This window comes from Mobula birostris, chromosome 3, assembly GCF_030028105.1.
Source record: "Mobula birostris isolate sMobBir1 chromosome 3, sMobBir1.hap1, whole genome shotgun sequence".
NCBI classification, from domain to species: Eukaryota; Metazoa; Chordata; class Chondrichthyes; order Myliobatiformes; family Myliobatidae; genus Mobula; species Mobula birostris.
In genome coordinates, this window is record NC_092372.1 from 103,680,768 (window position 1) to 103,695,869 (window position 15,102).

A 15,102-nucleotide genomic window follows, 5' to 3' on the forward strand; every position below is an offset into this window, starting at 1 on the left:
TTAGACCATATGTTGTGTGTGTTTGTTTAAAATATGTTAATATCTCCCTGATAATTGTCCTGGTCTTGGTTTAGGAAGATGTTAATCATATCCTGGGCAGTGACATCACTGCTACTGTTTGCAACAAACTCCAGGACACAGAAGCTACCCACCAGAGATGAAGAGCTCTTCCAGATGCAGCTCCGAGACAAGTCTCTTTTCCACGATTCTTCCATCATCCCAGATGGAGCTGAGGTCAGCAGTTATCTGTTCAGGGATGCACCTAAAAGGTAATTTATTTCATGATTTAGGGACAGGAATGAGAGTAATTCAACATCAACACAACACATGATTGAAATCCTGTAAAGACCAAGAATTCACAACCTGGTCAGCCTTGCAAACCGCAAACAGCCTTATCTGTTTGATAATAATACCCTCTGGACATTGTGCTTCTATTTATAAACCGGTACCACCAATATCATATTGTGATGTACAACAAGATCCAAAATTCATAACTTGCACTTCTAGCTAGCCAGTATAATGTGAAAAATACTCAGAAATGGTTCCTTATCAGATAATTTCTAATGAAATAGCTTCTGATATTAACATGATTGCATCATAATAGCTCAGATTTCTCGAAATGACATTTTCTAGTCAGCCTTGCTGCTCAGGTCCCTGGTAGTTTTGTACTTGCCTGATCTGCATCCATCACACCATCCCCAGAATTGGTGCTGTGGAATCTGAATAAGTTTGTTCCTTTCCTCATGAATTCAGATGGAATACTGACAGATAGGTTGACATGAATCTGTTAGTAACTTTAGAACTTCTTACTTTACTTTATACTTCATTGTCGCCAAACAATTGATACTAGAACGTACAATCATCACAGCGATATTTGATTCTGTGCTTCACACTCCCTGGATTACAAATATTGAATATTAAAAATATTAAGCATAGTTAAAATTAGTAAATATTAAAAATTTAAATTATAAATCATAAATAGAAAATGGAAAGTAAGGTAGTGCGAAAAAACCGAGAGGCAGGTCCGGATATTTGGAGGGTACGGCCCAGATCCGGGTCAGGATCCGTTCAGCAGTCTTATCACAGTTGGAAAGAAGCTGTTCCCAAATCTGGCTGTATGAGTCTTCAAGTTCCTGAGCCTTCTCCCGGAGGGAAGAGGGGCGAAAAGTGTGTTGGCTGGGTGTGTCGCGTCCTTGATTATCCTGGCAGCACTGCTCCGACAGCGTGCGGTGTGAAGTGAGTCCAAGGACGGAAGATTGGTTTGTGTGATGTGCTGTGCCGTGTTCATGATCTTCTGCAGCTTCTTTCGGTCTTGGACAGGACAACTTCCATACCAGGTTGTGATGCACCATAGAAGAATGCTTTCTATGGTGCATCTATATAAATTAGTGAGGGTATTAGGGGACAGGCCAAATTTCTTTAGTTTTCTCAGGAAGTAAAGGCACTGGTGGGCCTTCTTGGCAGTGAACTCTGCTTGGTTGGACCAAGTCAGGTCATTTGTGATATTGACCCCGAGGAACTTAAAACTTTTGCTCTGTTCTGCTTGCGCACCACAGATGTAAATTAGGTCGTGCGGTCCGCTACTCCTTCTGAAGTCAACAACCAATTCCTTCGTCTTGCTGATGTTGAGGGATAGGTTATTGTCTTTGCACCATGCAACCAGGTTCTTAATTTCCTCTCTGTACTCAAACTCATCATTACCCGAGATACATTCAGAGGCACAAGTTGATCTTTGAAATTATTCTTTGAAAGAACCTGGGTACTTCATCATTGGACTATAATTGTCAAGAAGCAAGATTCAGCCAGTAAGACCTTTTGAAGTTAACTCTGCACTATTACAATTGTGACTATTAATAATCAACAACTACTGTCCCAGAGTTGCAATTGACTATTTCTACCCATGGAAATGCCCGACGCTGGCCTCTCAGGCCTGAGTCAATGTCATCATCATCATTTTTACCCAATCTTAAAAATAACCTTCAATCACATTTGGAAAAATCGAATTGGAAACAAAAAAATGCCAGAAATAGTCAGCAGGTCAGACAGCATCTATGAAAGAGGAACAGAATTAACATTTCAGGTCAAAAGCTTTTGTCAGAATTAGGAAAGAGAAATAATACAATGTATTGTTTACATTTATTATTATTATGATGTATTACCTTGCATCTGTACTTAGGTAACGGACACAGAGTCTGTAAAAGTGTGGCAAAACAGTCATGGGCCATATACAGATTACAGAAGAGGAGGTGCTTGTTGACTTGAAGGAAATTAGCATGAATAAATCTTCAGGGACTGATGAAGATTTCCCTCACACCTTTTGGAAGCTAGTGCAGAAATTGCAGGGACTCAAGCAGAAGTATTTAAAATGACCTTAGGTGAAGGTGCTAGAGGTTTGAAGGATAGTAATATTATTTAAGGAGATTATCTGGAAAGTTGATGAAGGAAAGGCATTGGTACTGTCTACATGGACTTTAGCTAGGCTTTTTGAGATGGTTATTCAGTGTTCAGGGACCGTGAGTCTTTTCATTTTTGCCAAGCTTTGCTTTCTAAACATAACTGTTGTGAACTTCTAGAGATCAAAATGCTGTTTTTAATTTAAACTTCCAACCAATATTCTTTGTTCAGTTTCTTGTCGTAAATGGGAGCCAGTCTTCAGTTCTTGTTGTAAATGTCAACCAATAATCAGTTTGAGGTTAAAAGGACGGTTTGTTGGCCCAAAAACTCCTTGTTTCAAATCAGATAATACTAGCTGAGATATTTAGTTCAAGGAAGCTTGCAGACCAGATTGATATTATCACTTAGCATATCAAATAGCTGCTGTTTTAATAGTTGGAAGATCTGTGTGTTCAGAGAGTCAACATTTCCAGCATTAATTGTGGGCATCTGGGAACTCAGTCTCTAGAAGCTTTTAGACCACTTTTGTGAAAAGGTATTTAAAAAAAAAAAAAAAAAAAAAAAAAATCATGTGTGTGAAGTCACCAAGTGGCAAAGGAACAGTATAAATGTAGAGAGCAATCCAGGCTTTTTAGGAAGGGCCCAGGAACATCAAGAAAAATGGGGCAAATAAAAAACCACTCTTCTCCCTTTGATTTCTGCGAGGAACTTGCTGGTATGTCTTTATAGCTTATAGAAATTGAGCGTGTGTTTTAGAAATCCTTTGTGTTTTAGAAGTGGTTTGTAATTTGGAAATGTTTTATAAGAATAAATTTGTTTTAAGAATGTTGCCTGGATTTAAACATCTATCACTGAAAATAAATGAACTTTGTTAAAACTACTTTGTTAGCTGGAAGTATCTTCTCCTTGCTAGGGAGAGAAGACGCACTGCTCAAATAATGCATATCAGCGGCTAAATTCACCATGAAGGATTGACAGGGAAGTAAACTAGTCTTCGAAAATTGGGTAGTTACACTATAACCTTTCTTTAGTGAGGGTACTATGTCGATAGGGCTTAAAATTTTTGTTTGAGTTTAGAACTTCGTGGTCAGCAAACCCAATACCACTTTGACAAAGTGTGGAATGGGAATTTAGCCAAGAAGATTGAGTTGCTTGGCATTCAGGATGAGGGAACAAATTGGATTAGACATTAGCTTCAGGGGAGAAGCTAGGGAGTGATAATTGATGGTTGCCTTTCTGATTGGAGGGCTGTGAATAGTGGTGACCCACAGGGGTCGATGGTGGGTCTGTTGTTGCTTATTATGCAGATCGTTGATATAGATGACATTGTAGCAAACTGGATCAATAAATTTGCGGGTGTCAACATAACTGGAGGTGTTGTGTACTGCTGTCTGGGCCAGCTGGAAAAATGGGCTAAAAAAATGGCAGATGGAATTTAATACTGACAAGGGTGAGGAGTTGCACTTTGGGAGGACAAACCAGGGTAGCCCTTTGCAGTGAGCAGTAGGAAACTCTGAAGTGTGGTAGAACCAGAGGGATTAAGGAATACAGATCCATAATTCCATGAAAGTTGTGTTCACAGGCAGATAGGGGTGTAAAGAGAGTGTTTGGCACAATGGCCTTCATAAATAAAAGTAATGAGTACAAGAATTAGGATGTTGAATTTTTATAAGGATGTTGGTGAAGCCTAATTTGGAGTAATTGAGTATGCAGTGCCTAATTTTGAGTGTATGTGGCAGAATATTTGTTGCATGTATTAACAATGACTACCTGAGAAGAAGGACGAGTTTCACCACAATGAGGATCTTTTTGATAATAGAATGACACATAGAACATGAATCTATGCAGGCTGGAGGAGTAACTAAACCATAATTTTTGACATCGTGTTGGGGAGGTGGTATTGGGGAGGAAAGAGTAGAGAGAATTTATAAGGATGTTACCGATACTTGAGGACTTGAGTTATAGAGAAAAATTGAATAGGCTAGGACTTTGTTCCCTAGAGCTTAGGAGAATGAGGGGAGATTTAATCAAGGCATACAAGATTATGAGGGGGTACAGATAGGATAAATGAAAGCAGGGTTTTTCCACTGAGATTGAGTGAAACTAGAACTGGAAGTCATGGATTAAGTGTAAGGGATGAAATGTCTAAGGGGAAATTGAGGGGGTGCTTCTTCACTCAAGAGGGAGGTGTGGAATGAGCTGCCAGTGGAAGTAGTGGATATGGGTTCAATTTCAACACTTAAGAGAAATTTGGATGCATTCATGGATGGGCAGGGGTTATGGAGCGCTGTGGTGCGGGTTGATGGGACTAGGCTGAATAATAGTTTGGCATAGACAAGTTGGGGCAAAGAGCCTGTTTCTATGCTGAAGTGTTCTATGACTCTGACTCTGTAAAATAAAAGAGAAGGTGGCTGGGGATGGATAGGAGAAAGGGAATATGATTTTATCAGGTGAAGCCAGGTTAAATAGATTATTGGGCAGTTAGAAGCTGATTATGCTATTAGCTGGGATGCACTTTGCTGTGTACCAGTGCAGAGGGGAAAAATGAATCAAAGTCTGAGATGTATGACTTACAACAGAAATGCTCAGTTAAGAGAAAGAGGTCCCTAAAGTTAGAGAACATTATACTGAGACCAGATTATGTTTCTAATTTACAAAATCTGTAATTCTTGTTTTGATTGTTTTTACGACTCAATCAAGACTGGATTAATTTCCAATTTTTATGCTATAAATAGTCTTTCTACTGTCTTGTTCAGTTATTAACCACGTTATATAATTTGAATACACTTCACAGCTGAAATATCTACTTTATGTCAAAGTAGTACACTACAGGAAATGTACCTTACCCCAAGCCAAACACAAAGGTTAACATCCCACAGAAATCTTCAAAAGTTAATCACAAAATTGAATGTAACTAAAATGCTGAACACAGAATCAAAGTATGCCAACCATTTTCATGACAGCAACGTAAACTATAACCATGACTATTTATATATTACTGTATATAAATATTATTTATAATTATATTTGTATATCATTGAAACACTAGGTACTTTGCAGCTCTCAGAAGTTAATGTTAAATTTGTTAATTTCAGATGACCAGCTTTTCCTGCTTGTCAGAGTTGACCTGTTCTAATGTACTGTTATTAATTTAGCTTTTCTTTCTCCACAGTTGCTGCCTGATCTGATGGGCATTTCAGGCAATCCACAGTGTTTCAGATTTCCAACTGTTTCCATGTTCTGTATTATATATTTCCAACATACTCTTTTGATTTATTTCTATTTCCAGTTGCCTGATACTTCAAAAGGAATGCATTAACTAGGCAATGTTGAATCTCCAATCTATCACTAGCAGTCCCTTTGTTTTCTCCATTCAATTAACATTGCTTAACTCTACAATTTAAAACACATTTATGTTCTCATGTTATAGTTCTGGCGAAGGTCAATGACCTGAAATTTTTTTCTGTTTTTCTCTTTTGCAGATGCTGCCTTACATGTGGAGTATCTTCAGCATTTCCTCTTTTTGTTGCTTAACACACAGCACAGTTATTCAATTTATGTTAATGTTTACATTTAATTCCATTGTCCCGTCTGTGCTGCTAATTTGACTTTTCTCCGTTTGGCAAAGTTAGCAGAGGCATGGATCCTGTCAGCGTTCCTTAGATTCTTCATGCGATGTTTACACTTTTTGGGCCCTGAGCTCCCAGTGGGTGACCTTCCATCTCCATCATCCAAAGCCGATGGTATGGTTGGAGTTCATCGATGTTTCTATAATCTATTGTATCCGCTGCACAGGAGATTGGCCTATACGGCTTCACGAGAGCCTGGTTAGGTCAGCCTTACCTGTTTCCACCTCTCATGACAGGGATGTAAGGTTGGACTTTAATACCTCCATTACAATATCCCGCTCACTGCAGATTCTTATAGTAGAAAATTGTTACGGCGGAATACATTTACATACTAAATGTTCTTTTTTCTATTTACCATAAACTGCTAGACCTGTTACCATATCAATTTCAATCAAAAATAGTGCCTATTAGTAAAATCTACCTTCTAAATGTTTTAAGATGTAAATAACTAAATAACATTAATAGCTATCACTTTCTACTTGTAGATACTACTTTGTGGTTGAGGAAGACAATACACCCTTGTCAATTACCATAACACCATGTGATGCCCCCTTAGAATGGAAACTTACGCTTCAAGAACTTCCTGAGGAGTCGAGTGGAGAAGGTTCTGGTAAGAATATAATGAGTAAACAAAATGCAATTCCTCAAGAAGTTTAATTAATGATCAACATGCCTCATATGAATTAAAATTTCTATACAGTTTAATTGAGGTGAATAAGTAACATCCTTGTTAAATTTATTCTAAGGATAATTTATGATAATTTATCCTAAGTAATATATCCTTGAATCAAATCAGGAGTTTCAGTCCGTACATGAATAGAGTTAAGGTGGATTATTATCTTATATCTATTCTGGTTAAAAATCAATCCTGAATTTTTCAATTAGCAGCATTTCATTTTGGGATCAGAATGGACAATAATTGTAACCAATTTGGGGTATTCCACATGGCATGTTTCACTTGAATTCAAAGCAAATTTTATAAAAAGTTTGTCTGTATAAAGGCATGAACAGGCATCTTGTTTCTGTGCTGATGAAGGATCTCAGCCTAAAATATCAACCATTTATGCTCTTCCATTGATGCTGCCTAACTTGCTGGGTTCCTCCAGCATTTTGTGTGTTTTCCACAAAATTTCCAGCGTCTGCAGAACTCTTGTGTTTATTCTGTCTCAAGGAACATGTTATGTATATATCGTTTTTGTGATAAATAATGTTTAATATGATATAAAAGCACTAGAGGAGCTTCTATGCATTAGCTGAAATAGATAATTGGATTTCTAACTACATATGCTCGCTAGAACATGTTGAGGACAAATTCACAAAGGAAGTTCAGAAATTGACTTCTGTTTGAATGTAAACGTCTCGAACTTGCTGACAGATCAAAAGGCTGCTCGAGCCACAGGAACTTCAAACAGCTCCAAAGTTGAGTTTGCCTGCAGGCAGTTGAACTTCCAATTTTGCAACCTCAATATTTTTGGAAGAGATCAGACATAAATGGTTGTGAATTGAAATGTGTACCTCCAACAAGCTTTGAGTGCAAATTGGGGTTGAAGTGAGTTTGAATCAACAACCCACAAACTGCAGCTCTAATAGTAAATTGAATCCATTTTAGGCATAGGCAAATAGAAGGAACAGAAATAGGAATTCTCTCTGCAGAATAGAGATCGGGTGATGTAATTTTATTTATGTTGGGGGGAAGCAAATTTTTCCCATTTGTTTTCAACTGCAACATGAACAGAGCATGACTTTTTAAATTCAGAACAAACTATTAGACTTCTATCATGAAATGCCTGCAGAGGAGTTTTACAATAACTCCTCATATTGTATGCATTTTGCCTCCCTTGCCTCCCTTTAATAAGGGGAGTGCTGTTGAAGCACCTCCAATTATTTTGCTGTATCTCTATATTAAATGTATCTTAACTGCAGAATGTAAAATATAGCAACAAATATTTCTGCAGTGTTATTACCAAAGGAACTCGTACAATATCAAGCCTTCCTAAGAAATCTTACAAATAGCTGAAAATGCTATTTCCCTTTTCCTTTTCCTCTAACATTAAGCAATGTATTCTAAAGTTTAGGAGTTCAAAAGAATTATTTCTTGGCAAAATGTATTTGGAATTTGGAAGGGATAGTGGAGAGTTCACAGTAGCCACACGTTTTTGGGCAATAGCCAGCAACTCAGATTTTGGGAGATTGTTCCATAAATTCCAAGCTGAGGGGGTGGTCAATTGCACCACATGTTGTGGCTTTGGAGAGAAGACTCAACATTTTCTGGAATTTGTTTTGTGTTCCCTCCTTTACATTAAATACTTTAGTCCATGATAGTTTTCTAGTTGGTGGAAATTTAACATTTATCTAATAATGGCGGTAAGGTGCAAGGATGGAATTCCCAGAAAAATTTGTTGGTATGTGGAGGAATATTAGATTGCTGAACCCGTAACATAGGTTTATTTACCTGAATCATCTCAATCTGCGCCATTTTATTGAGCTGGATTGCTCTCAACCTGGCCCTCATTCAGACATGCCCCTGTATGCTCTCTGCAGACGTCTTGAGCTTTAGCAGTCTGGATGGCCTAACCAAGCTCCAGGTGGAGTTGGCTGCAAGAATTGATTTGTCTTTGGGCAGTGCACTTGGGGCATCCTTCCCAGATCACCTTGATCTACTTTCCATATCTTGCAGTATGTGGTTGAAAGGTCTCTTTTAACATTTTATAAATGCTTCCCATCATTGATAAGCACAAGAATTTAAAAACACAAAACAGATTTAAATGATCAGGTATTATTTAAAAGATAAAATAATATATAAATTAATTAAACACTTAATATTATTTAAACCAAATCAAAAACCTTTTCCTGCACTTTTTAGTGCCATTGGTAATTCTATTAAAATAATGGTTATAAAACAAACAGGTACGAACTCAGCAGTGTGGCAAGAGGTCTGATGTCAATATATCTAAAGGAGGAACACATTGACTCTCAATGCAGACATCGTAGGTATTTTGCTTCCAGCTTCTGTCTAAAGGAGGGGTTCCCAACGTTTTTCATGCTGTGGACCAATACCATTAAGCATGCACCTCAGGTTGGAAACAATTGGTCTAAAGGAAGTAGGTTTTTATCCCATTGCCATTCAAGGGATCACATAAATAAGAAAAGAAGAAAACAATATATTTGTAACCCTCAGGTTTGTCGTCTGGGTAAGCTTAGGGAAGACAATCTCTGGCCCCGCCAAACGGGTGAGATTGAGATGTGAGTCCACTCCGAAACGCCCGTTTGTGTGGATGCTGAGTGATTTGTTACCGTTAGAAATCAGTACCTCAAAATAACAGATGGCACACTGCAGACGATTAAATGGTTTAGCTTTATAGTTCTTACTTTGACCACAGGGTTAGTGAAAAAGAGCGAAAAAAAGGGCACACTTTAATGAAACAGTCTAACGTGCACAAGTTGGAGCTCATGGTTTCCCCTTCACCGATCCTCCTTCAATCTCCCTGACCTTCGTCGGACCATGGCTCGGCTCCAGATCAAGGCCTACAATCTCTTCTTTCCATCGTCTTCTGTCTTCATCTCCCACCGAACAAAAGACCCATCACCCTGGTGTCAGGCACACGGCACGAAAACACTCTCCCGTCATTGGACAGCTCACATTCCAAAGCACCCATTATCTCTAACCATAACCCAAACACTGCTTCTACAGAAAGACCATTACATTAGCAGTGAAACCTCTCCCAGCATGTTACATATTGGTTTGCAAATGTTCTGAAAATTGCAGAGTCCTTTGTAGCCATTACATTACTGTTAGAGTATTGTCAGTGTTGTTGCCACAGATTGCCTTTTGACAGGACATTTCTACAATCTATGCTGAGATAAATAACTGATGAGATTAATGACTTGCATTGTTGTTCCTGCAGGTATATACAGTACAGCATGATGGACAAGTGTTACCAGCAGTTTTATACTAATTCAGTATTTGTCATTTCAGGAGAACCAGAACCACTGGAGCAGCAGAAGCAAAAACAACAAGCACTGAAAGAGCTTGGCACCAATTTGTACTCTTACAAAGGCAATGATGTTGAATCATACCGAGCATCTAATTCACCCTCCGGTTTGTACCGCTTGGAACTGATTTCAACAGAAAAAGATACAAATTTCAAAGTTTTTGCATCTACCACACCTGATTCAGATCAGCCTTATCCCGAGCTCCCCTATGACCCACGTGTGGATGTGACCTCCTTTGGACGTACAACTGTCACTTTGGCCTGGAAACCTAGTCCCACCATCTCACAATTGAGGCAACCCATCCAGTACTGTGTGATCATCAATAAGGAGCACAACTTCAAAAGTCTTTGTGCAGTGGAAGCAAAACTAAATGCTGATGATACCTTCATGGCAGCACCCAAGCCTGGATTAGACTTCAGTCCTTTTGATTTTGCCTATTTCGGCTTTCCTTCAGACAATGGCCCCAGCAGAGAACGAAAGATGGCCAAGCCAGTTAATACACGCTTATCACGACATATGGCTGGAGCACCAGGCGTAGATCTTCAGCAGATCTGCATTGGCAACAAAAACATTTTCACTGTGTCAGACCTGAAACCAGACACACAGTACTACTTTGACATTTTTGCGGTCAACACCAACTCAAATATGAGCACTGCCTATGTGGGAACTTTTGCAAAAACTAAGGAAGAGGCTAAGCAGAAGACAATGGAACTGAAGGATGGGAAAGTGACTGATGTATTTATTAAACGAAAAGGTGTCAAGTTCTTAAGGTTTGCTCCAGTCTCTTCCCACCAGAAGGTGATGCTGTATGTTCACTCGTGCCTGGATGGAATCCAAATCCAGGTCAGGAGAGATGAGAAACTTCTACTCTCACAGAATATGGAAGGTGTACGTCATTTCCAGCTAAGAGGAAAACCAAAAGCCAAGTACCTTATCAGGCTGAAAGGAAGCAAGACAGGTGCTTCATTGCTGAAAATCTTGGCCACTAACAGGCCAAACAAGCAACCCTTTCCTTCTGTACCAGAAGACACGCGAATAAAAGTCTTCGACAAGCTCCGCACATGTTCCTCAGTCACTGTGGCATGGCTAGGCACACAGGAACGAAACAAGTTTTGTGTTTATAAGAAGCTTGTGGAGAGTAACTACAGTGAAGAGCAGAAGAGAAGAGAGCAGAACCAATGTATTGGACCAGACACACGAAAGAAATCTGAGAAAGTTGTCTGCAAATATTTCCATAGTCATATCCTACAAAAAGCAGTGACTACAGAGACAATCAGAGGGCTACAGCCAGGCAGATCGTACCTTCTGGATGTTTATGTCATAGGACATGGAGGACACTCTGTCAAGTATCAGAGCAAACTGGTCAAAACAAGAAGGTCTTGTTAGTGTCTCTGTGTACAGACTCAATATTATTGAACTATGAACATTACTTTATTAGATGAAAATATACAGACTGACTACTTAAACAGCTGAGATGTTGCAACCTGTATTTGTACTATTTAGAAAGATATCAACTTGTATATTTATGTTTACATAATTCAGTAATTATTTGAAGAGACTGATGCACTTAGACAGCATCTGGCTTTTGCAATTACATAACTGCAAGTCCCTTGTCACACCTGGCATTGATATAAGTGATCTTCAGTGGCAGGATAACACCCAAGTACTGTCAGCTTTTTGTCACCAACACTGCATGAATTGCATTTTAACTTATTTCATCATCCCAAGCTGCTTAAACTAGCTGCCCTGTTAATCGTACATGCAATATAGGACATAGGGATCTGTAAATTATTTTATAAGGATAAAGTTCAGTCTTAAATGTCTATGTTTTTATGATTGTAAACTTTATGAATCATCTCCATTAAAATACAATTCTAACTATCTATTTGGCAATGCTCCTGTTCTATTATTCAAGTGTGGTTTGAAAGGAATGTTCCTTTTCTCTCACACAAGATTCAATGATCTTGTATTTTTGTGTGCTATGTTTTTGATTTTATTGTAGCACTTAATTTAAACTTAAGTCATTGTTTTCTTTTATTTATAAAGTAACAATTTAGCAAGCCAATTTTGATAACGTAATAACATAGAGAATATACACTAAGGGAAAATCTGCAGATGCAGGAAATCCAAGCAACACACACAAATGCTGGAGGAACTCAGCAGGCCAGGCAGCATCTATAGAAAAGAGTAAACAGTATCTTGGCCTGAAACCGCAACTGGTTACTCTTTTCCATAGATGCAACCTGGCTTGCTGAGTTCCTCCAGCATTTTTTGAGAATGTACACTAGTAGATTCATATTTGCTAGCCAGATTCTGAGTATGGTCAAAATCCAAAGGGTAAGTAAACATTTGGCAGTAATGCATGTGGCAGTCACTTACTTTCAGGGAGAAAATTATTATCCTCTAGGCCTGGATAGTGAGGGCATGACTGCTACTGAACCTCAAGGAGTGAGCAAAGAAACGAAGAGCTAATTAGTCTGCTTCTTTCATGCATTATTTTATAATTCTAAAACTTCTCAGGTTATTTTTTAGAGATGATCAAAATGCAGAAGGATGAGTTGATGCATTGATTTGAACCCATGCACGAACATTTTATAAAGAGACATCATTGCCAGTGGGAGCCAAGATATGTCGACAAATAAGATGTGCATAGGACAAGGGAATTGTTGTTGAATTCTCACAGCAGAGGTTTGGATGAGACTATCTATTCATTTAGGTATGTTTGATTAAGGGATAAATGCTTGCTACAAAAGTTGGATAGCTTCTCTGTTTCAGATGAGCACATTTATAATATTGATAAAGCATAACCAGAATTTAATAGGCATGATAAAAGATTTGCCTGAGGTTAAGTAATGAGCACATGGAGACCCAAAAGTATTTTTTTATTTCCTGATAGTGTGGAGTAGGCCCTTCCTGCTCTCTGAACCACACCAACCCCCACCGAATCTAATTAACCCTAACCTAATCATGGGGCAATTTACAATGACCAATTAACCTACCCAGCACGTCTTTAGACTGTGGGGGGAGTGGGGGAGCTGGAGGACCCGGAGAAAACACACGTATTCCACAGGGAGGATATACACAACAGCACTGGAATCGAACTCTGAACTCCAGAATGCCCCCAGCTGCAACAGTGTAGCGTTAACTGCTACACTACCATGGTGCCAATATCAAGTCATATGGTTCCAATCCACACAAAGCTACACAATTAGAATTTGCACAACTACCTTGTATTTAACAATTGAAATATTTTATAATAATCTTTAGCTTATCCTTCAAATCAGTTTCGGAGAGAAAATACATCTTTTCATTAGGTTAGTTAGAAAATCGGTCATTTAACATGGAATGCCAATGTGAAAATATACCACTCAATGGCATCATCTCATGAAATCAGTGATATCTCAAATTAACTAAGCCCTTTACTGTAATAATTTGAATTGAAATATTTGAGTACTAGGATAATCAAAACAGGAAATACAAAATATACTAGAATGAGAAGTTGGGATGAAATTAAATGAAAGACACAAATGAAAAGAAATAATTAAATCAAAATTTGCCTTGATATGAAAAATTCTGTCTGTGCTGCAATATCAAAAGTTCATTGAAAATTTCTTGAACTTCTGGTAAGTACCCCCCGCCACACCATTCCCCATACCTGTTTCCCTCACTTTGCTATCTCCGTATCTGCTCATCGCCTTCCTTGGTGCTCCTCCTCCTCCTTCCCTTTCTTCCATGATTTTCTACCCTCTCTTACTAGATTCCCTCTCGTCCAGCTCTTTATCTCTTTTAGCAACCACCTTCCCAGCTCTTTACTTCACCCCTCGCCCTCTCCGTTTCACCTATTTCCTGCCACCTTGTGCTTCTCTCTCCACCACCCTCCCAGCTTCTTGCTCTGACTTCTCACCTTTCCTTCCCAGTCCTGTTTAAGGGTCTCGATCCGAAACGTTGACTGTTTATTCATTTCCCTAGATGCTGCCTGACCCATTGAACTCCTCCAGCATTTTGTGTGTTTTGCTTTGAAAATTAAGAGCACAGTGAGTCATATTGAATCTGCACTGAAAACATATGGCTATCTTCAGAGGGAAGTCACATTGTTTGGTGTTTAAATCCTTGGTAATTAATTTCAAATTTGCATCTTTCTTAATGTAGACAGAGACTACTAACTGAATGAATCATTGCATACATTGAAATTTAATGGCCAATTTGTAATATTATTTGGACTGATTATCTTGAATTTAAGAATATGCACTATCAAAAAGTACATATAATATAAAACTCATAAGATACACCAAATGTCTTATTAATTATTAGGTATAGGTATAATAACTATCTGTAGCTAACTACAACAATGTTATTGACATATAGAGCCTTGAAATAAAATAACAGAAATAACATTCAATTACAAACATCCCATAATAGAACCATACAGCAATATAGTTTTAAAAGGAATACATAATGATGGCAATATTCATGGGATGTGGGAGTTACTGCCATGCCTAACAACTATTGCCCATCTGTAAATGATTGAAAAGAATGAAATGAGTTATCTTCCTGAACTATTGTAATTTATTTACCATCACAGTGTTGTCGATAAGGTGATGCATAAAAGACTTTTCCATTCAAAAGGAATGCATTGAGTTGGAGGCAATGGGGCGGAGGACTGGTTAACCAATAGAAGGCAAAGAGTTGGGATAAGTGAGTGTTTTATCGGTTGATGAATGGAGAGCCATAGATGTTGGTGCTGGACCTGCGAATGTTAATGACACACACTAATGATTTGGAAGAGGGGCACCGGGTGTAGCATTTCTAAGTTTGCTGATGACATTCAATTCAGTGGAAAAACAAATTGTGCAGAGGGTGCAGATATAGATAGGTTAAGTGAGCAGACAAGGGTCTGACAGGTGGAGTACAATGTTGGTAAATGTGAAGTCATCCACTTTGGAAGGAAAAGCAGAAGACTGGGTTATTACTTAAACAGAATGCCACAAAGATTGCCGCCTGCTTTATGCAGAGGGACTTGGGAGAAATCACAAAACGTTCATTTGCAGCTGCAACAGGTTATCAAGAAGGCAAATGGAATGTTGGC

General features: G+C 38.5%; 1 protein-coding gene across 2 annotated transcripts in view; it reads left to right on the plus strand.

Annotated features, from left to right (window-relative positions):
- The window catches only part of ndnf (neuron-derived neurotrophic factor), a 30,363-nt gene extending 18,479 nt beyond the window's left edge, over window positions 1-11,884 (plus strand). Inside the window, exons 2-4 of one of the 2 annotated variants that reach the window (XM_072251926.1) lie at window positions 75-269; window positions 6,509-6,633; window positions 10,000-11,884. In XM_072251926.1, the coding sequence (XP_072108027.1) occupies window positions 75-269; window positions 6,509-6,633; window positions 10,000-11,402 (1,723 nt within the window). In that variant the 3' untranslated portion in view covers window positions 11,403-11,884. The remainder of the gene's footprint in view (window positions 1-74; window positions 270-6,508; window positions 6,634-9,999) is intronic. The other variant, XM_072251927.1, reaches the window with a different exon arrangement.
- Window positions 11,885-15,102: the final 3,218 nt, after the last annotated feature.